At 48.2% G+C, this 20338-nt stretch overlaps 7 protein-coding genes across 7 annotated transcripts; 2 read left to right on the forward strand and 5 right to left on the reverse strand.

The window, feature by feature from the left end:
- Nucleotides 1-3439: 3439 nt before the first annotated feature.
- HOO65_020325 (putative mitochondrial phosphate carrier protein) lies at nt 3440-4752 on the reverse strand (the record flags this gene model as incomplete). Its single annotated transcript, XM_071006813.1, has 3 exons — nt 3440-3502; nt 3564-4352; nt 4459-4752. The coding sequence occupies 3 exons, from the start codon at nt 4750-4752 to the stop codon at nt 3440-3442; spliced, it is 1146 nt and encodes a 381-aa protein (XP_070860963.1).
- Nucleotides 4753-6868: 2116 nt separating this feature from the next.
- Nucleotides 6869-7797, forward strand: HOO65_020326 (putative necrosis- and ethylene-inducing protein2 precursor protein; the record flags this gene model as incomplete). The annotated part of the gene is made up of 3 exons (XM_071006971.1): nt 6869-7143; nt 7204-7314; nt 7404-7797. 3 exons carry the CDS (start codon nt 6869-6871, stop codon nt 7795-7797), a joined length of 780 nt encoding a protein of 259 aa, XP_070860964.1.
- Nucleotides 7798-8127: 330 nt separating this feature from the next.
- HOO65_020327 (uncharacterized protein) lies at nt 8128-9052 on the reverse strand (the record flags this gene model as incomplete). Its single annotated transcript, XM_071006973.1, has 3 exons — nt 8128-8443; nt 8516-8663; nt 8734-9052. 3 exons carry the CDS (start codon nt 9050-9052, stop codon nt 8128-8130), a joined length of 783 nt encoding a protein of 260 aa, XP_070860965.1.
- Nucleotides 9053-10201: 1149 nt separating this feature from the next.
- HOO65_020328 (Cystathionine beta-synthase) lies at nt 10202-10913 on the forward strand (the record flags this gene model as incomplete). Its single annotated transcript, XM_071007039.1, has 2 exons — nt 10202-10285; nt 10500-10913. The coding sequence occupies 2 exons, from the start codon at nt 10202-10204 to the stop codon at nt 10911-10913; spliced, it is 498 nt and encodes a 165-aa protein (XP_070860966.1).
- A 272-nt stretch (nt 10914-11185) lies between these two features.
- On the reverse strand, nt 11186-11904 carry HOO65_020329 (uncharacterized protein; the record flags this gene model as incomplete). Its single annotated transcript, XM_071007035.1, has 2 exons — nt 11186-11749; nt 11851-11904. 2 exons carry the CDS (start codon nt 11902-11904, stop codon nt 11186-11188), a joined length of 618 nt encoding a protein of 205 aa, XP_070860967.1.
- A 1740-nt stretch (nt 11905-13644) lies between these two features.
- On the reverse strand, nt 13645-14966 carry HOO65_020330 (UDP-glucose 4-epimerase; the record flags this gene model as incomplete). The annotated part of the gene is made up of 2 exons (XM_071006808.1): nt 13645-14269; nt 14335-14966. The coding sequence occupies 2 exons, from the start codon at nt 14964-14966 to the stop codon at nt 13645-13647; spliced, it is 1257 nt and encodes a 418-aa protein (XP_070860968.1).
- A 4230-nt stretch (nt 14967-19196) lies between these two features.
- On the reverse strand, nt 19197-19971 carry HOO65_020331 (uncharacterized protein; the record flags this gene model as incomplete). The annotated part of the gene is made up of 2 exons (XM_071007022.1): nt 19197-19477; nt 19827-19971. 2 exons carry the CDS (start codon nt 19969-19971, stop codon nt 19197-19199), a joined length of 426 nt encoding a protein of 141 aa, XP_070860969.1.
- Nucleotides 19972-20338: the final 367 nt, after the last annotated feature.

The raw sequence follows: 20338 nt of genomic DNA on the forward strand, positions 1-20338 counted from the left end.
GATTCGGTTGTTAGTAGTGAGGAACAGCGGCAGTGCACCAGGCCGGTAAAGTGACAGTGTAGATCTGTCGAAGTGTAGAGCCCAAGATGGATCACCTGTGGGGTTGCAAGGTCGAGGACGCTCGGAGAATCACGGCAGGCTGGGGAGTAGAAACGGAGAATTATATATCGCGAAGAGAGAATAGTAACAGAGAGGACATATAGGGTTGGTAGGGTTTGTTGAAAGCCGTGACGCGGCAGTGACAAAGTCGAGACGAAGTTATCGACAATTAATGATCAATTGGTTGTGTTGTGGCTGTTGATCTAATGGGCGTGTTGGAGTTATGAGTAGCACCTTGAGATGCGCGGCGCAACGTTGACAGGACGAAAAAGAAGGAAAAGGGAGAAAAAAGAGAAAAAAAAAAGATTAAATCAACCGAAGACAACGCAAGGGAGCACAAACAAGGCTGAGTTTGGAGAAATAAAAAGAGGCAGAGAAGTAGAGAGGCACAGGCTAAAAGCAGGCAGCCGATGCAATGTCCAAGACTTGGGAATGCGAAGATACAGCAGTTAAGCCTCGAAGAAGCGAAGATGGCGATAGAAAAGAAAGATAGAGATACGAATGGATAGGGAGGCAAAGGGAGGTAGAGGGCGGTAAGGCAAGGTAGAGAAAGAGGTAGCGAAAGATAAAGAGAGACGAGACTAGAGACAAAAAGTAACGATGCACACAGCTTAATGCTTGCCTGACAGTGAGAGGTTGCCTGTGGTGAATTGTAGCTGAGCCTGTTGGTCAATATGTGACTTCGGGCTGCAGAAATAGGCGCAAGGCACACTCAAACAAACAAGGAAAAAGAGAGCAAAGAATATCAAGAAACAGCAAAGCAAATCAGTGCACAGCCTCTTCTGAAGATGGAAGGAGCGAGAAAAGGCGCTGGTTGTAGTGCAGTGATTTTTACAGCGATGTAGAGCGAGATACAGTGGGAGTAGAGGGACAGGAAGGAAAGCAAGCTTCTTAAGGGTTTTGAGCTTCTATTAAGAAACAGAAATAGAAGGTTTGTCTCAGAAGGGAAAGAGAAGAACCCTAGAAAGAGAAACGCACGAATCAGACGTAGGCAGAAAAATTGACAAGGTAAAATGAGGAAGGAAGAAGGGAAAAAGGAAACAACCTTTTCTGTTTATTAACTGCTGAGGCCGAGTATGGCACATGGCCGAATAAAGGCAAAAGAGAAGTTTCACAACAAAAAACAACGAGAAAAAGAGAGGGCAACTATCCCGTATGGCTGTGGAGGTAGGTGGGTGGGCTGCTTTTCTCTGAGGGGCCTTAGCTGTTTGGGGCGGCTGGCTTTTTGGAGAGAAGCTGCAGCCAAAACTTAGTCTTGACCTAAAAGAGCAGGCAGTCATTCATTCATGGAGCTCTGGGGAAACCCAGCAGGTTGAGCCACGCATCAAAGAAAAATAGCAATGGCAAAAATGGGGCCAGAACTTGATTTGTGGAGGCGGAGTCTACAAGAGTCCGTTCAATAAAATGGCTGGATATTATCAATAACGGCGCATACTTGGTGGGCAGACTTTCTTCTCATCAGAAGGGGCGAAAGCAAACAAAGCAAAGGGCCACTGGATTACTGCGCAAGCAGAGAGGACGCACACTTGTTGAGAGACAGGCAGAGAGAAAAAAAGAAGAAAAAAGCATCAAGAGAGATTTTCGTTTCATCCCGTGGACCCGATTGCGCTATTGCTTTTATCTGATTGGTCTAGGCCACTGCGGGCTTCAGTGAGGTAATTGCTGGATGTGTAAGTCGGCCCGCACTGCAGGTTGATCGATCCCATGGCAAATCCCATACAAAAGTCGGCCTGGGAGGAAAATAGAAGAAAAAGCAAAAAAAAAAAAAAAAAAAAAAAAGAAAAACGCCGGCAAGTCAACCTGGGCGTTGGCGATGTTGGCAAACTAGATGGTTAGCCCATCGCAGCTTACACACGACACAAGCGCATCTTGGATGGCTCTTTTGGCTCACAACTAATCCAGCAAGAACATCTTGGTTATTGCCCACTTTTGCGACTTGATGAATGCAACTTCCATCTAAAGAACGGACAAGCAGGCAGCACAGCCTACCGCCTAGACACAAGTGCAAGTGCAACAACAGCAGTTGCTAGTTTTCGCAACTTTGCACAGGAAGGAGCAAACACAAGATTTATCGATAGCAACCACCATAACTCATGTGTGTATCTCTGGTGTTGAAGCGTTCTCTCTCGGCATTTTTTGCATCTACCCTTTTGTCCTTGGTCCTTTCGTGCTACAAAAGGCTGCTCATGTCCACTTCTAGCTCCACACACTATAGTTTCTCGCCTATTTCTCTCTTTCTCTTTCTCGCTCCTCATCAACCTCCCACGATTTCTACCACCCCACAAAATTCAACCCTTCACCTTGTTCTAGAACTTCCATCACTCTCCCCTCCTTCTCACTCACTGGCATTCCAAATCCTTCGCTTCCCCATTAAAACCTGGGCCATGCGATATATCGCACGCACCATGTCAGGCTGCAGAAAGTGTCTGTTCATGACGCACCCCGGTCGTTCTTTGCTACTAGGGACAAGGTAGGGCTAAACTCCACTCAACTTCTACTTACTCCAGCATTGCCGTCATGATCGCGTGGTCAGTATGAAGCTGGCCAGGCTTAACACGCATTTAGGCGCTTGCAAATGGCCCTAGAGAAGCAACCCACTAAAAGTGCACTTTTTAGTGCATTAAATCATGTGGCGGCGGACCCTCGTGTTGGCGAAACTACAACATGTCCCTCGCTTCCCTCAACCACTTCCTGCCTACCCCGATCCCGTCCCTTGGCCACGTTACGTTGCGTCTGTCATGTCGGCCAAGACAACTAAAAAAAAATGAAGACGTAGAATTTCGCCTGAATGAAACTAGATAAAAAAGGAAAGAGATGCGACAAATCCTAATTCATCTGAAGCCACAGCTACTACCACTGCGGTCTAAACACCTGACCCCCCTCTACTGCTGACATTGATGGCCTCCATCCTCCATTCTCGCCCTGGTCCCAATGAACTACCACGACCTTGTTTTTTAGCCTACAGGCCCATTGCTTGTGCACATCCCCTGCATAGTTGTTTGTGTTTCTCGGACTTTATGCCTCTTCTTCTCCTTTGGCCCTTGTGTAACGTTCATCAGCTGCTGTACAGCAGCCACTCGGCATTTATCTATGGCGGCTACACAGATCTGTATTTGTATGCCTAGGTACAGAGCGCTGGTTTGTGGCAACACATCAAAGAAAATCACCCTTTTTGATCAGCTTTAGCGACTAGAGCGTAGATGCCTAGTGTAGCAAGAGCATGGTATTCATGTTGTCTGCATATGCTGGACGCTATCAGGAGATCCATTTGAATTCAGACTTCGCATTATCTGAAAGCGTACGTGTTATCACGCGCTTTTCAGCTCTACTTTCTGCTAACCTACTTCTTGGCCTCATCATCGCCTCCAGTGGTGGGAAGTCCCATGAAGATCTTGAAATAATCCTACAAAACGAACATGGTTAGTGGTAACTCTCGCAGAAAAAAAGGGACCAACGAAACTTACGTAAATCATCCACTGCAAGCCCGTAAGAGTGCCTATCATGACGATGCGAACAGGCAGGCCGTTCCACAGACCTGCAAAGCCAATCTGCCTGTATATTCTGCCTAACGCAGCACCCGTGCTTTCGCCCTTCTCCTGGTTCGAGTTAAGCTTGCTGACCATGACATCCGATGGATGCGAGACAATGGCACACAAAATACCAGCAAGATAGCCACCTACAAACGACACACCAGTCTGCTGTGCCTTGCTATAGTCATCTTTGCTACCGGGCAGGCGCTTATACATGGCAGCCACAATTGTCTCAAACGAGGCAAACTTCATCATGGTGTATGGAATCTGGCGGCCCCATAGCGGCACAATGCCCTTGTAAAGCCCTGATACACCTTCGCTCGCTACAATTTTTTTCAGCCCATCAGCTGTGCCACTGTATGGTGAGACAGGCGAGGCCTGCATACGCACTTTGATCGCTTCAAGCGGACAAAGGGCGATGTCGGCCAGAAACTCAGCCGACGCCGATGCTGCCAGATACAGGCCTGTCTTGTACTTGTGCGCAGCTTCATCCCCAGCCATATCGGCATATGTTTTCTTGAAGTACTCGTACCATCCATACTTGAAGGCACCTTGGAAACAATAGCCGAAAAAGGTTGGGCTCCATCCCTGGTATATTCCACGCATGCCCTGACCGGCGTAGATGGTCTTCCAGCCCTGTATATTGCTCTTGTAGACATGAGGGTCAACTTGACGTCGAGTCTTGACTACATCAAGGGGTGTGACCGCGGTGTGTGTCGTTCCCTAGCGGTACATCGGGAGTCAGTTGATTCAATTCGTGTAGTAGTGGTTTTTGCTGTTTCACAAGTAGTTGTTTCAGTGAGCCGCACAGCCGGATCATTAGACTTACACATGCAAGCAAACCACCAAAGGTGCATGCGGCGTAGTATTTCCCTGTGTACAGCTGCACATGGCCAGTAGCGTCCTGGGCCTTGAGGCTGGCCTTTTCAAACTTGACTGCAGCTTCCTCACCAAGTTTATGTGTAGCGTTTTTTGTCGATTCCACGATAGAATAGGACCCAAAGAGCTCGGTGCGAGCTTCGTACGGAGTGTGTTTGGAAGGGGCAGCTTTGCTGGCAGGCGATACAACGGAGGAGAAGACCGCCCAGGGGCGATCACCCGATGGAGAAGAGCCGTTTGACATGGTCGAAAATAGGTTAATGTGCAGGTGCAAGAGAAAGACAAGGCGAGGCTGTCGTAGGGAGCTTAGAAAACAACATTTAAAGATTGCAACTATGCTAGATAAAAGAAAATGAACAGTACTGGTTGTTGCAGGAAGAAGTCTATATATCTAGTAAGTAAAGAATATGTGAGCCATGGCACCTCATTGATATCGACAGCTCCATGTCTCACAGCGGAATGCTCGGTAGTCGCGAAAAAATCTAGGAGCGGCTGCATGCGGGCTGACATTTGATGGCGGAAAAGCCATACAGAAAGAAGACTGAAAGGGCGAGAAAGTTGCCGCTCGCTATGCACTTTTGTTTAGATAGCTGTTGAGATTTGAGCCATACTACTGTTCTAACAAATGGTTGTACATGTACAACTTGCGGCTTATTCGGCAATCGATGGCCGAGGCCTAACCAGATGCATGGAGCTATGACGTCACAGGCGGTTACTTTTCGAGCTGTTTTCGAAGTCTGAGAAACGCTGATTGGCTAAATGGATGGCAGCTTCTCTTTTCAAGGTTGATTGCTCTTTCTACTTTTCGCCTTGCCAAATTTACTTTGAGGAAATTGCGATAACGAAACAATCAGAATAGAACAAGAGAGAAGTAATAAAAAAAAGGCGGAAGGTGACACGAAACCCGAGAAGCTGCCTTTGCTAACTCGGAGACTTTATTGAGTCCTTCAAGCACGACGTCGTCAGAGCTTGTTTGCAAAACCATCAAAGATCAGCGGCGTCAGTGGATCAATCTTCAACGTGCTTTTGGCATCTTACTTGGGATGACTGGAAAATTATCAGTTAGAGTATGCCATAGACACTAGGCCTTATTGAGTGATAACACACTGGAAGGACTTCCAGATCATTCAAAGCTTTAGTTATTCATGGACCACGCAGTCAGATAACTAGACAGCTAGCTCTATCATTGGCAGTCTTAGGGTTAGTGCTAACTTGGGCTTGAACTTCAATACTTGGAACCACCAAGATCGGACGGCGCCAGACTAACTCAAACTAACCCTCGGCAGAGCAAAGTCACACGTTTGCCTGGCTTCTTTTGTATTATGATGAGCATTGCGACTGGTTAAATCCCCTTTATCTTACTTATCTATCCCCGAATCCCGAAAAACAAAAGGGAAAGAAACATGCCAACAAAACGTGATCAATGGTATCATCTGTCATTGGAGAACTACGGAAGTATAAGACCCAGGTTTCCCCAACCCACGTGCAACCGCCAAACAGATGAACAAACAACTAGTAAACAAATTTGACGAAGAGAGGAGGACAAAGTCCAGTCGGACTGGTTTTGTTTTTGGTGGTAGGACTCGTAGGAAGCGCAAGGGGCTCCCCCGGCTTAGTCTGAGTGTCAATCGTAACTCTTTTCTTTCTTTAAGCCAGTACTTGGCCATAGCTTCTGCACACAGCAGACTGTGGGGTTAGATCCGTTGCAAGGAAATAATTGAGAGGCGCGAACAAAGCACCGGCGATGCAACAGAACAAGGAACGAAAGCCGGTGCTCCGGCTCGTTGACAGTTGAAGGATGCGATGAGCAGGGAGTCCAAGGGCAGGAAATTTGGGCCTGCGTAAAAAGGGCTTGGTGGCATTTTAGAGCTGACTAGCCAGAAGCCCACAGCCCACAGCCCACAGCCTAGAGTTTGCAGTAACAAATCCAGAGGTGATCAGCCTTCGCCGAGGATTCAGCCAAAATTAAACAAGCCCAAGCGAGGAGCCAGGATGGGAGGGGGAAGGTCTCAGGGTCCCAGTCGGGGGTTCTACAGAGAACACCACGGCCCCCTTGAGTCTCTAGTTTCTTTGTCACCTGGGTCAACTATATTCCTTCGTTGCGCTGAATGGGGGCTTTGTTGATGGAGATTGGCTGGCTCAAGCCTTAGCCAAAGAGGACTGGCGGAAACACGCATGAGGGATGGTAGAGACAAGGGAGACGCTTATATCCGCAAATCGAGGACAAGATATAAAGACGATGGCTGCTCTCGTCTTAGGCTATGTTGGTACGCAGACACCAAGTCCCTATTTGCCCAAACATCTTTTTCCCTCTGGTCATTGCCATCCCCCCTTCCTCCTTCTTTTCTATCGCCATAATAATGCGTTTCTCTGTGTCTGCCTTCGCCCTCCTTTCTGCAGGCCTGGCCATGGCTGCTCCTGCTCCCGTCTCGGCCCCTGGCGGAAGCAGCATCCAGCTTGACCGCCGTGCAGACACATCCAATATCACAGAGATCAGCCACAATGCAGTGGTTGGCTTTAGCGAGACAGTCCCCGCTACGTCTCTGGGCTCGCTGTATCTCAAGTACAAGCCGTATTTGTACCGCTACAACGGCTGCGTGCCTTTTCCGGCCGTCAATGCAGCTGGCGATGTTGGGTAGGCAAGCAAGAGTTCCTAGTACGAGAGGCGTGAGAAGCTGACAGTTGTATCATCTAGTGGCGGCTTGAGTCCCACGGGCTCTCCTAGTGGCCTTTGCACGCAAAGCACTGGTCAGGTCTACGTTCGTGGCGCATGGTACGGATCTCAGTACGGAATCATGTACTCGTGGTATGTAAATCAAAACGAAGACTCATTGATCAGAATGCATATATATGAGCACCTGGACTTTCCTCCGCCCGACTAACACCGGCTCTTAGGTACATGCCCAAGGATGAGCCGTCCACTGGTCTTGGCCATCGCCACGACTGGGAAAATGCCATCATTTGGATCGACAGCCCGGATGTGACTTCGCCCAAAATTGTTGGTCTCTCAACGTCGGCACACGGCGGCTATGCCACCATCAAGAGCGACTTCTCGTCTCACTTCAACGGCAATAGCGCTTTTATTGAGTACATCAGCAACTGGCCCATAAACCACCAGCTAGTCATCAGCACCACCCAGGGCCTTATGCAGCCCCTCATTGCCTATGAGTCCCTGACGTACCAGGCCCGGTATACCCTGGAGAACTGGGACTTTGGCTCGGCTAACGTGCCCTTCAAGGAAGCTAACATGGCGAGCAACCTGGAGAAGGCTTGGGCTGCTGATTCGTGATTCCGAACAACCAACGGGACTGGATGTGGCTATGTGCGCGAAGAGAAGAGTGTTGGGCAAGTGAGTGCACATCAGAGTGAGGGTCAAAGATGTAAGACGTGGATACGCATTAATAACGGGGCATTAGTCTGATATTGGTGGCACAGAGTTAAGTGGAACCCCGTGGGGGCTGGTATTTTATTCGTTGTACATATTCTAATTAGGGTTATATTGTTTTGTAATAAGTTTCGTTTCATCGGAGGAAGCAATCAATCAATCAATCAATCAATGGCTTTCTTTGCTTTCATTTTGGAAAATGGGTATCTTGTGACGAAGTGTAGAAAGAGAAGGCTAATCCACAGTTTCGATCCAGACCTCGCCGTCATCATCATCATCATCGGCATCGACATCGGCATCGTCGTCGACATAATCCTCGACATCATTCTTGACATCACCATCATCATTATCTCTACCGTCGTCGACTGGAGCGACATCGTCCTCAGAGTCGTATATGGCAGGACATGACTCGTAGGTGATGGGGTCGAGCTTGTGGTATTTGGGCGGGTCGGTCCAGATTATGTCAAAGTGCTTGGAGGGATAGTGGGGAGCGTCGTGGTGCTTGAGGCCTAGAGTCTTGACGATTTTGGTAAGACGCTTGTGTTCCCAGCTTGTTTACGGGAAAAAAGTGTTAGTTATTCCTTGTGCTAGAACGAGAGATGAGAGCCACCCTTGTACTAACCAGACCAAGATATTTCCTTTGCCTTCATAATTCTTGATGGTATCTTTCACACATTCCATGTCGTCTCGGGGGCAGGACGTATCAACCTCAATGTCCAAATGATCTGCCAAAGGCTTCACGGTATCATAAGGCCGTTTCCGCCTGCCATCTAATTACGCGAGTTAGCTGCAAGAAAGAAACGTGTACCCAATGCACAAAACAACAGACAAGATACACACTCTTCTTAGGCTTCTGCGCCATGATGTGGCCAATATCATACTTGGAATCCTTGCCAAACAGGCTCTTCAAACACTCTGCACGCTGTATGCCCTTGGCACTCAAGCCATTGCCCTCCTTGGGCTTTTCACCATGGCGAATCAGGTAGACGGTTGGCTTCGACTTGGTGGCCTCCACAAAGCCGGTATCGTGCTGGGGCGCCGGAGCAGCGGCAGAAACAACTAGCTTGGATGCGGAGAAGGAACCCGGCCTGGGCAGTGCTGCGAACATTGGCGAAGCAACGGCCAAGGCAACGCAGAGCACGAGGAGGAGGGCTTTCATGGGGGGTGGCAGGGAAAATAGGCGGATGTGATGTGAATTAGACAATGACGGAGACGAAGGGAGAAGGGCAGGAGGGCGAGAAGAAGAGAGAAAGGGAAAGAGGAAGAAAAGGGGAGAAAGCAATTAAATATCAACACCCACCTGCAAAAACAAGGTTGGAGAAAACAAGACAAGGAAAGAAAATAGACAGCGCGCACTCATGGGTTGACAAAGCCGCTGTCTGTGCTCCCTTTCCTCTGGCCTTTACTTTCCCTGGTGTGGATGTTGATCTAATCATTATTATCAGATTTGCATCTCGTCCTTCCTTGCCCTGTCAACAAAGGGCTTAATTTTCCGGTGGTGCAAAAGAAACGAAACAATGCAACTTTCAACTTTGCAAAACAGAGAAATCCATGGATAGGGCAGGAAGGCTGTTCTTGCCGTTAAAGTTGTTCTGGAAACCCATCACGAACATTGCCTTTCGAGTCTTCGGCTTCCTTCCTTCCTTGCTTTTTTTCTTCCTACCTTCCAGTTTTTGTTCTCCTTTCCTCTTTCACCTGCTCCTGCCTCCATTGGCTGCTATTGCCAATCTGTCCTGCCTCACCCTCCGAGTTCAGCTCCATGTGCTTATTTATGTACATATGTATGTATACAGGGAACAAATTCGCGAGAATCACAAGGCAATTCTTGATCCATGCTTAGATTTTCTCCTTGAGTTTTTTTCATGCTAGTTTCTTTTTTTCAGGTTTGCGCTTTACATGGGCAAGGAAAACGTGGCGGTGCTGTATGTTCATTCTTCTTATTGTGTCCATTTTTTGTCCCTAGAGTAATATAATTCCTCTATTGTTGCGACAACAAAGGGTCCCGAGAACAGTGACTGAAATATTAGACAAAAAGGTACCAGGAAGCTTAACCATATGCTGGCCCCGCTTTTTAGTTGTCACATGAAGCCGCCATTTTTGGTGAGGCTACCAAACGCTGCAAGCTTGTGATTGCAAATTTATTTAGCCTTTAAACTGTCACGTCACCTTGCCTTGTTCCTTCATTCCACTTGCCATCAACCACCGTCCCTCCTAATTTCACAGTCCTTTCCTCTCCCCCATCTTCCAAGCTCAGCTTCTCTCTAGCTCTGACACCAATCGCCCGCCGTTTTCCCGCAATATTACTGCAATGGCTGCTGCTTCAACTTCCGTCCCCGCTACCACTGCTGAGCCTCCCAAATATGTGCCTCGGTGGTCGGACCGTTATCGCGGTGTAAGTATTCCCTCAACCACGGGCTTTTCCCCGCTACTTTCTCGCCTCTGTCTTTTGTTAGGCTAGGTAGGGCATGGCCACTAGAAAACTGTTCATGCCCAATTCAATAGCACCCCAACCAACAAATGTCATCTGTCGCCCCCCTTCCCCTCCCTCTGGCGCCTTTACTAACCATATACTCCGGGCTCTTCGCTCTTTTCCCTCATGCGCACAGGCCACTGTTGAAGATCTCGACCCGCCCGCCGCCCTGTCTATGACGCCCGAGGACTCGATTAACAGCGCACTACTAGCCGCCTTTGAGCGGGAATACACCCATCTGACAGTCGTCGACTCCCACACACGTGGCCTGCTAGGCTACATTTCCATCCCTCAGCTGCAGGGAACGCTACAGGCCGGCAAAGCCAGCCCCAACAGCTCGCTGGCATCGGCCATGGTGCGCTTCAAGCGCAAGGCACGCAGATACAAGGTCATCACCATGGACACGCCGCTCGAGGACCTTGAGGAGTTTTTCTTTGGCGGGCCCGAGAAGCAGGAGTTCGCTGTTGTTTCCGACGACAAGAGACGTTTTGTTCTAGGCGTAGCAACCGTCGAAGACCTAGAGAAATTCGTTGCGCGGAGACCGCAGTAAACACAAGAGCTCAAGGAAAATGCCCAACAAAAAAGAAGTGAAATGATTAATTAACAACACCGTCGTAGAGCCCAGGTGACGGGCTACATCTGACTTAGCTCATCACTAATCGAAATCTTCATGGCTAGATCTCTGCTAAAAGGGGGGGGGGGGGGGCAAAAAAAAGAGGAGTAAAATTCTTGATATAATAGGACGTCACACCATGCCGAGTACTATAGTTACACGAAAGTTTGTTGATTATTATGGACTATGGACTTCCTCCTATATATCCTCTACTCAGTAGCCTTGTAGTCGTATACAAGGCGGGCATACAACGTCTGTGCTCCTGGCTTGGTCACGCGGATGTTGCGGCAGTATCTCCGCTGGCCATCAACGATCTGGAAGCCCCAAATCTGCGTAGCTTCCCAGCCCTTGCCTTCATCAAGATTGCGCACGAAACTGAGGATATGGGCCTTGTTCTCGGGGCCGGCCCGCTCCTCATCTTCGGGCGCCCAGTTCTTCTCAAGATCAACGTCGTTGATCTCAGACCGCTCCAGGAACTTGGAGTAGCCCTCCACCTTGCCAAAGATGTGGTCCTCATGGCTACGCGTCAAGCCGTCTAGACAGCGGTTCTCGCGGGTGCCCTTGATGCTGGGCATGAAACGTACAGGTGCAAGGTGCTGCTCAATAACCACCTGTGTCACTTCTGGGGCATCTTCAGGAGCCGGCGCGGCGGGCTTGCCAAGTGATTGCGTCAAGGTTAGGGTTACGGTACTATAGCCAATGACAGTGCGAGTGGCGTAAGGCATTTCCTGTAGCTTGAAGATCTCGTCGGTGGTGTCCGAGAGCTCTGAGTTCTAGAATTGGGGTTGCTTGGTTAGCTGGCATGTGATGCTGCTGGTATAGGGAGAGCAGGAGGGGGAATTGGGGGTGCTGTGGGGGGGGAGGTGACACGTACAATGACCCAGACGCCATTAAGGTCGCCAATGTTCTTTTCCTTGGGAGCAGCCATATTTGACGTTATGAAGTTGGAGACGAGGAGCAAAATAGAATCAAGCAAAGAAACGATTAGTTAGGAAGAGGGGCGAGAGTGATGTGCAAGAAGAAAAAAAAATAGATGAAGAAAGCAAAGGGAGAAATGCGGAACCGAAAAAAAAAAGAGAGCAAGCGAGTCGCTTTTTATTTACAGCAGTTCAGCTCGGCTCTATTTTCCCATCCAGCTAGCGACCAAGTCAAGTACGCAATTTACATGTGAGGAGACAGCAAAAAGAGCAAGAAGTCCGCCAGCCCGTGCATGTGGCATCCCACTTTGTGGAATTGGCATGTGCAAACACACCAAGGAGAGTAATATGTGGTTTGTGGCAGCAGTACTTCTTACATTGCTGCTCTCTCGCAAGCAAGGAGTCATTGGTGACCAATTAAAACACAGGATCATTAAATCATACCGTCCCGTTGTACCCGCCCGTCTTTCATCCTTTCCAAAGCTTTGAAGCTCTGAGGCTTTGTCCTTGTTCTGAGCTGTCTGCCTTACTCCTAAGGTCAAGAGGCTGCTGGACGGGATGGCTAGTTTTGCTCTGGGCTCTTTCTTGCTTGTTTTCAGTTGCGGGGAAAGCTTCTTGGCTTCCCCTCCCCCCCCCTCTTCCTCCTCCGCTTTTTAGCACCCAAAAGGTGGGGGCGGATGTTGGAGCTTAGTCTCACCCATCCACATTCTCTAGTCTACTCCTTCCCCACTGCACGCCGAGTCAATAGCAAGAAACCGCAGACCCAGCAGCTTGGGCTTTGTAAATTCCCACTCCAAGGAACCAGCCTCAAAGGAGCCAACTGCGAGACAGACTCGTGGTTGCTTAGACGGAAGCTTCCTTCTTGTTAGTGTTACCTTCAAATCAAGCGTTGAAGGACAAACTATATGTTTCGATCTTCAGCCCCTTCTTGGCATCCTTGTTCCTCATCTCCAACACCCGAAATAATACACATCCTCGGCTCCTAGATACACGAAGTTCGTTTGTACATTTCCGGAGCTGCCTCGGCTTTGCCATACAAATCGGGCCTGGTGGGGCTTTCGGCCAAGCTTTCTCCCAGGCTCTCTAGTCGTAGCATAGCAGTATAAGAATATCGCCATAGGTACAAAGATGTATAGAGGTGGAGAATACGGATAATCCCCACCCTCAATTTACGGCCGTCAACTCTCCATTTCTCCATTCTTTCTACCCTGACATAAAGGAGGGCCTTGCTGCAGTCTCAGCTAGATAAAGCGTAATGCAATCTAGGTCGCTCGCCTTCATGTGGCACTTGGCTGCTGCAGCCCTCTCTTATCTTGATCATCCTTCTTGTCTCTCTCCTCATATTTTTCAAGACATTGCAAGCATTTAATATTGCGCCAATACCAACAACATCAATATCCATGGTACAAAAGGTAACATGCTACTCGCTCAGTATTAAGACTAACCAACAAACAAGACTCTTGGGAGGAAAATAAAAGCTACAAAGGTTGAAAAAAAAAAAAAAAAAAACAAAAAACAAAAGAGAGGCAAGAAGAGCCACGGGGGCTGCGCTGGTGATGATCAAAGGAAATGACGAATCGACCAATTCCTTTCCCATGACATGTGACATGGGCCTAGAGAGCACATGGGTATCAGGACAGGACTCTTGGATAGTGTAGGGGACAATCCAAGAGCCCTTGCCTACCGCAGAAGGATAGCCCGAAAAAGTAGTCCGCCTGCACTTTGAGCAGCGCGTCCGCCCAGCCGGCTCTTTATGGCCACCAGTTCATGCGCTTGTAACTCTCAATCACCTCCTCAATTAGCTGCTTGTTGATCCGGGGCTTTTCATACACAAACCCGGTGACCTCTTCCAATCGAGAGCCATCCATGCTCAAATCCGTGTCTTTTAGCAGCTCAGACTCCATGAACGGCGACAATGGGCCAGGACGGGTTATGCCCGCTGCCTCTACCAGGTCTGCCCAGGGGCCCAAAACTTCGTCATTCACGTCATCCACAACACTGTCCATGTTGAGTCGCGCAAAGGTACTGATGATAGAGCCCTGAAACCCCGTACGGATTTGGAAGATATCGCCAATGATCTGGGCTGTTGTGCCTTGGTTGGTAGCACCCTTGTCAACAATGTTGAAAATGGGGACAGTACCCATCTTTGCTGAGTCCCAGTTGGGCCGGCCTTGTTGGTACCACTCGGCCACTTTCCACAAAGCTCGCGTGACATCGTCGATATGCACCGTGTTTGTGCGCAAATCTTTGCTCCAAAGCCACTTCATCTCGGTCTCGAGATGCTGATATACACGCGCCATACACAAGGCGGTAGCAACCCACTGTGAGGCGTATGGTCCGTACACATTGGCGAGGCGCACAATAATGAGATTGAGGCTGGAAGTGATTTTGATCAGTTAGTATCAACCACAAGAGCCCAATGCATAGCATCAGTGACTTACCCCGGAATCTTGGAAAGTTCCTCTTCTGCCTGTTGTTTAAAAAAAGCAATTCTGCTCCAGGGCTTGAGCTTGTGGTCCTCTTTACTAGGTGCTGAGTCGGGTTTGTAGACTTGGCCAGTACTAAGCTCCACAAACACCTTGACTCCTCGCTTAGCCGCTTCCTTCCCTAACGCCACAGAGAGAGCTAGTGATCTCAGTCTATACACCTCGTCCTCTTGTGAGTATCTAGTTTCGCCGCCGCAGTTGAAGACATAGTCCCACGTCTTTCCATCGGCACGTTCGAATATCCGAGTAAGGCCGGCTATACGAATCAACGTCGTGTTAGCAATGCTTGAGTTAATAACGCAAAAGTAGAGCGGGTACTGTACTAGTGCTGCTGTAGGGCAAATGATGAAGAAGAGAAAGATTGCTTTGTGCTGCGTACCTTCCTTGCTGGCATCAGCCTGCATGAATTTTATTCCCGAACACGCTTCATCAAACTCGGGAGCTAGCCAGGCCAACTGTGGGAGGACCTTGTCGACTACTCTGACTTCAGAAGCAAGTTCATTAAGGTGGATGTACAGTGCGAGGAAGCGGCCGATGTAGCCCAAGCCACCGACGATGAGGACAGATGGTTTATCACCAGATGCCATTGTGGGGTGTAGAGGACTAGAGCTGACTTGTGGGAGGGGGGTTGGGACTGGTTTCTTTGTAGTTGTCCTCGTGGGTCGAGATCTGGGGGACGTGGTGGTCGTGAGGCAAGCTTCAGCAGGGCACAGAGAGATGAGGTGGTTGATTGAGGGCAGACGAGGTCGAGGATCGCGAGCTTTTTGATACTTCGGAAATAGTAAATGCGGTGCTGTATTTCTTCAGGGGGTGGATAAGCCAACTATAGCGAAGATGGCGGGGAATAGGAAGAGGGTGTGGATTTCAATTGATGGGCGGCAAAAAAAAAAAAATAGAAACAGACAAGAGGAAAAGGAAGAAAAAATTAGAAGAAAAAGAAGAGAGGTTAGAGGGTGAAAGGAAGAGAGAGACAGGGAAAGAGAAAGAAAGGACTGAGGACTGAGGGACTGAGGAGAGGGGCTAATCTGTGACAATTAAGGAAAGAGCTGCTTCTTGCTCTCTTTGTGGGTGTGGGTGTGGGTGAGGTAATTGCCTTTTTGCTTTTGCCTTGCTACTTTTCTTTGTGTTGCGGCTGCACGTTGCGGCCAATTGCAAAAAGCGTTACAGGAAGTGCAGGAAGAAGCGGCCGTTAAATAGGGACTTGGATGATAATATGAGGCATCAATTGGCGTAGCCGTAGAACAAGTATCACTCTATAGTAATTGTAACTTTGTTGTCAACAGTATAATAGGACACAGCGTGAGAGAAAAAAAAAAAAAAAAGAAAAAAGAAAAAAGAAAAAAAATCATAGAAAGAAGGGAGAGGGGTTGTTTCCTTGTTTAGCGGTTAAGCAGAGGGGAGGAAAAAAGGGTATAAATATGGTCAAAATAGCATATGACCACTTGGAAAAAAGAAAAAAAAAAAAAAGAGAGAAAAAAACGGACTTGGTAAAATTGGTCTACTGCAAGAGGCGGCCTGGCCTTGTAACGGATTCAAGCACTCACTGATTTCCAAGTGGATGTGAGTTACTGTTGTTCGCTCCTTCTTTCAATGCAATGACGATGGAGACAGGAGGCAAGCTCGGATTTTGAAACAAAGGAAAGAAGCCACGAGTATATGTTCCCGTATTTCAGAGCCCCTTCTCTACCGTTATTTCATAAGCTTGAATGCTTTCCATTCAAATCAAGACAAAAACCCAAGGTCACAACAGGATTACAGATGCAAATCCTTGCTCTCCGGCTGTTCATATTCTTCATATTATGTTCTGCACTGTCTGTAGTTCTGGAAAGCTTCTGGAACCAGACAAAACGCAAAAGAAGGAAAAAAAAGGTTCACAGAGGACACACAAGACGACATTCCAGGGGACAAGCAACCGCGACAGCGGAGGGAAGAAGGAAGATGGGAAAGAAAAAAAAAGTAAGTTGGTCGTGCCGCGCATACGTGCGTTGTTGGAGGAGGACTGAGGGACGAGGGGCTGAGGGCTTGCTTGTCTTCGGTTGTGTGTGCAATTCTTAGAGGGGTTGGCTCCCTCGATTGCTCGATTGGGGAAACGGCAAGTGTGTGGCGGGCGGTTAAAGTGGGCAATGAATGGACGTAAGCTCTTTCTGTTTCTTCTTTACCGTCTTCTTTGCAGTTGACTGTGGATAAATACAGACGATAAAGAGAGGGGGGGCAAGCCAGGGAAAGGGAAGGTGGATAGAGCAAATTGGTCACGGGACAAGACAATGCGGGCTGTTGAAGAACCTAAGCAAAGGCCATTGCTTCCTGGTCTCATTTTCTGGCCTGATCTTCAGATGCGGGATGTGCATGCCCAGTCTTTTTTTTCCTTTTTTTTTTTTTTTTTTTTCTTTTTTTTCCTTTTTTTCCTTTTTTTCTTTCCTTTTTTCGTGCTTTATTTTGGGTTCTTGCTTTTTGATCGTTTGTGCGATGACGATGGTGAGTGATGTGACGATGTCCGACTCTTGAGTTACCCCCGCAGTAGCAATATACTAATGGGTGGGGCCACTATAAATATTACAAATTCAAGTCATTGAATAATCGCATTATTGCGTTTGTTGTGGGCTTCTTCTGGGGTCTATTGTGCTATTGTTCTGCTACATCTGTACAAGGGGCTGCAAAAGCCTAGAAGGTGGGAGAGGCGATACCTTTTCCGCCACAAATTAGTGGGAACCCAGCCAGGACAGACAAAGAAAGGGCAAGCAAGCACAAGGACAGACAGGTAAAAAATGGTGCGCTTTTCAGACCATGCCCTTTCTACCCTTGCCCAAGGAGCACACAAAATCAAGGAATCCATCCTTTCATACCCTCCTCTTGTAAAGCCGCAGCAGAGGAAACATGCACAGACAAGAGCTGAAGCCTGTCTACGAAGCGAATGGAGGCTTTCCTTACCTCTCATCATGCAACCCAGCCAGATCGAAATTTTACCACTGCCAGCTTCTAGGCAAGGGCTAAGCATAAACACACAGACCGGCCTCATATTTGACTGTCAAAGACACTTTCTTTGTCCATCTGTCTAGGGTGTGGCTGATCCAAACCAGACTGGAAGTAGCCTGCTATGCCGTAGTCCCATACAACAGCATGATGTGTGCTTATATGACGGTATTTATGTCCGCAAAGGTAGTAATATCGGCTCCCCCTCCCCTGTCTCCCTGTCTCTGTGAGTCAGTAAATGAACCCAAGAACCTCATCGCCAATGATCAGCGGCTAGTTCTTTTACTAGCTTGGCATCGCCCTCATCGCCATTCACGATGCTTGCTTCTATGAGAATCACAGCCTGACACACAGGCCATAGCCATGCTTAGTCACCTGACTGGTTTCAGCTTGTCAATGCTCCTCAACACACCAACCATATCTGGCTGTCTGACTCTGTTCTCCCAGCCCCTTGTGTAGAACTATCAAATTCCAGGTGTGTAAATCGGCGAGACTCTCACCCGTTGTTACTGGTTAGGTGTGAGTGATGTATTCACATGCTCATGCAAATGAGTATGTGTGTCTAGTAGCTGGCCTCACCTGCCATGAACCTATACAAGTCATTCAGCCCGGGCCTTCGATCATACCCACAAGAAGACATAATCCAGCGGCCAAAGCAAAGTCCAGCCTCAGAAACTCGACAGACATGGCAAAGCCAAGAGCTTCCAAGAAACCACAAGTCCCTCGGTAGCTACACATCGTCACCCACAATAAATAAATAATGAAAAAAAAGAGCGCAGTTCGTTTTTCCCTCTACTGCCACTTGCTCTCTAGCACTCGTCTTCTCCGTGCAGGCTTAGCCCATCGAGGAGCTGTCAAAACAACAGATGAGCGAGAACAGGGTTTCCTTTTTTTTGTTTGCTTGACAAGACAAAACATGGTTGGCACTGGCCACTTTATTGTCTGTTTCTTTGTTGCTCCTTTCACAGTAGAGAGCGTGCGCGCGCGCACTAACTCTGAGTACTGTGTTTACCTGCAGATCTTTCTACATACTTGACTTGGACACTAGGAGAAACACCAGCACACGTAAGAGACTATCCGTACATGTGGCTATGGGGGCATGTGTATTTGAATTCACAACCGACAGTCAGACCGGACCATGCTACTCTTCCCCTATAGTCACGAGAGCTCCCAACCGCAAATGGCCCTCCCTATCTCCATCTCTCCCCATTTTTCTCAGCTCGTATCCGTGGACAGCATGTCTCTTCTCCTGTGTCTCTTCATCTCTAGCTCTCTTCCTCGCCATCTTCTCCTGTTCCCTTCTTTCTCTTCTTTCTTCAATATATGCTCGGCTAGTCTTCTCTTTCCCTCATGCCATATCCGCCCTGATCTTTGAGCCCTGTACCACTTTTGTGCGACATCACGCTGCAGCCAAATGCCCTGCTCACGTCTCAGACCTGACCCCCTTCACCATTCATTTTTTTTTGAATCATTAGATTAAATTTGACCCTGCAATCACTTGCAATGTTCGAGAAAAGGGCAGATGGCTCTACCCATTCATTAACTCGTGCTTCTATTCTTTCTCTTCTCGTTTTACTTCTTCCAACAAGTAAGGGGGCTAGAGGTATCACGAGGGCTCGTGTCCTCACACACGCAGCCCTAGCCTGTACTACTTCATGTACCAGTATTTATATGGCTAAAAGGTCATTCGATAGCCTCACAAGTGCAAGTGATATGCATTGCACCTTAGCAATTAGGCCTTGGTATTCTTATTAATAGCCTCCTATGGCTCATAAGCCTCCAGCTACAGAAAGGGTATCGGGACAAACAAAACACGAATAAAAGAAAAGAAATCCCTGAGTTTTCTCTCAAGCCTTGACACGGCGCCATGTCTGAAGGAACTTTGCCTTGAGACGAGCGATGAGTCCAGTGCTGCTGCCTTTAGCAGTAGTAGCCTTACCTGCTGCCCCATCTGTGGCAGCTGGTGTCGTGTGGTTCTGCTTATCGTTCTCGGGGACGACAATGTTCCCCGCTCCGCCGCGACCTTGAGAGTAAGGCTCGTTTTCGGCACTAGCGCGTTGAACCGCAGCTCCTTCTTCCTGCTTAAGGGCAGCAGCAGCTACATCGCCATCCACCATGTTGCCCGCCCCTGTGTAATAATTTGTTAGCATCAAGTGTTACGACATAGCTAGAGACAAGCGGCGGCAGACAACGTGAAGCTTAAAAGTGGTTTCTTTTTTTTTTTGCTTTGGATGACTGAAATTCCCGAGCACAAAAGTACGAGCAGGCCTGTTTTGCCTCAATGCAACATTGACGCTGCCATGCATGTAACTGCGGCATTTGGCAGTCTTTTTTTTTCGAGTGCTTGTTATCTTTTGCTTTACTTGAAAAAATAAAAGCATTGCATCTGGACAGATAACAAAACCCACAAAGAGACAGCTTATAAAGTGGTATGGAAATGCAAAGAGGTAGGTGCCTTAATAGGGGAAAATTCTTACCTCCACGTCCAGTACTAACAACGGCATCATCGTGCGAAGCTGGGTGGGCACTATGGACCTGCTCCGCTGCATCTTGAGGACCCTCGGGAAACATGTTGCCAGCACCGCCACGGCCGTGAGAAATGATGGGAGTAGCCTCGGCCATGATGAACTATCGTAAAAGGGAGAGAGAAAATAAAAAAAGTGAAGATAAGGTTTAGTCAATGCGCAGTTCTTTGATTACAGAACTTCGTTGGTGACAAGCGCTGTTTGTCAACGAACAAGGCCGGCAAATATCAGAGCAGAAAGATCGGAAAGTAAAGAACACAGATTCTCAGTTGAGCCAAAAGTTTGAATAGAAAAGAAGAAAGAAAGAAAGAAAGAAATAGAGAGCGAAGGGACGCGAAAATATCGAAAGGGATGCAACCCAAATATAATAAATAGCTCCTCCAGGGAAAGAAACAGGGGAGAAGAAGAGGGGGAAAATATGGCAATCAACCGTTTGCTTCCACTACCTAAAATTGGCAGGCACG

Source organism: Ceratocystis lukuohia, assembly GCF_044167205.1.
Source record: "Ceratocystis lukuohia strain C4212 chromosome Unknown Supercontig2_pilon, whole genome shotgun sequence".
Taxonomy (NCBI): Eukaryota; Fungi; Ascomycota; class Sordariomycetes; order Microascales; family Ceratocystidaceae; genus Ceratocystis; species Ceratocystis lukuohia.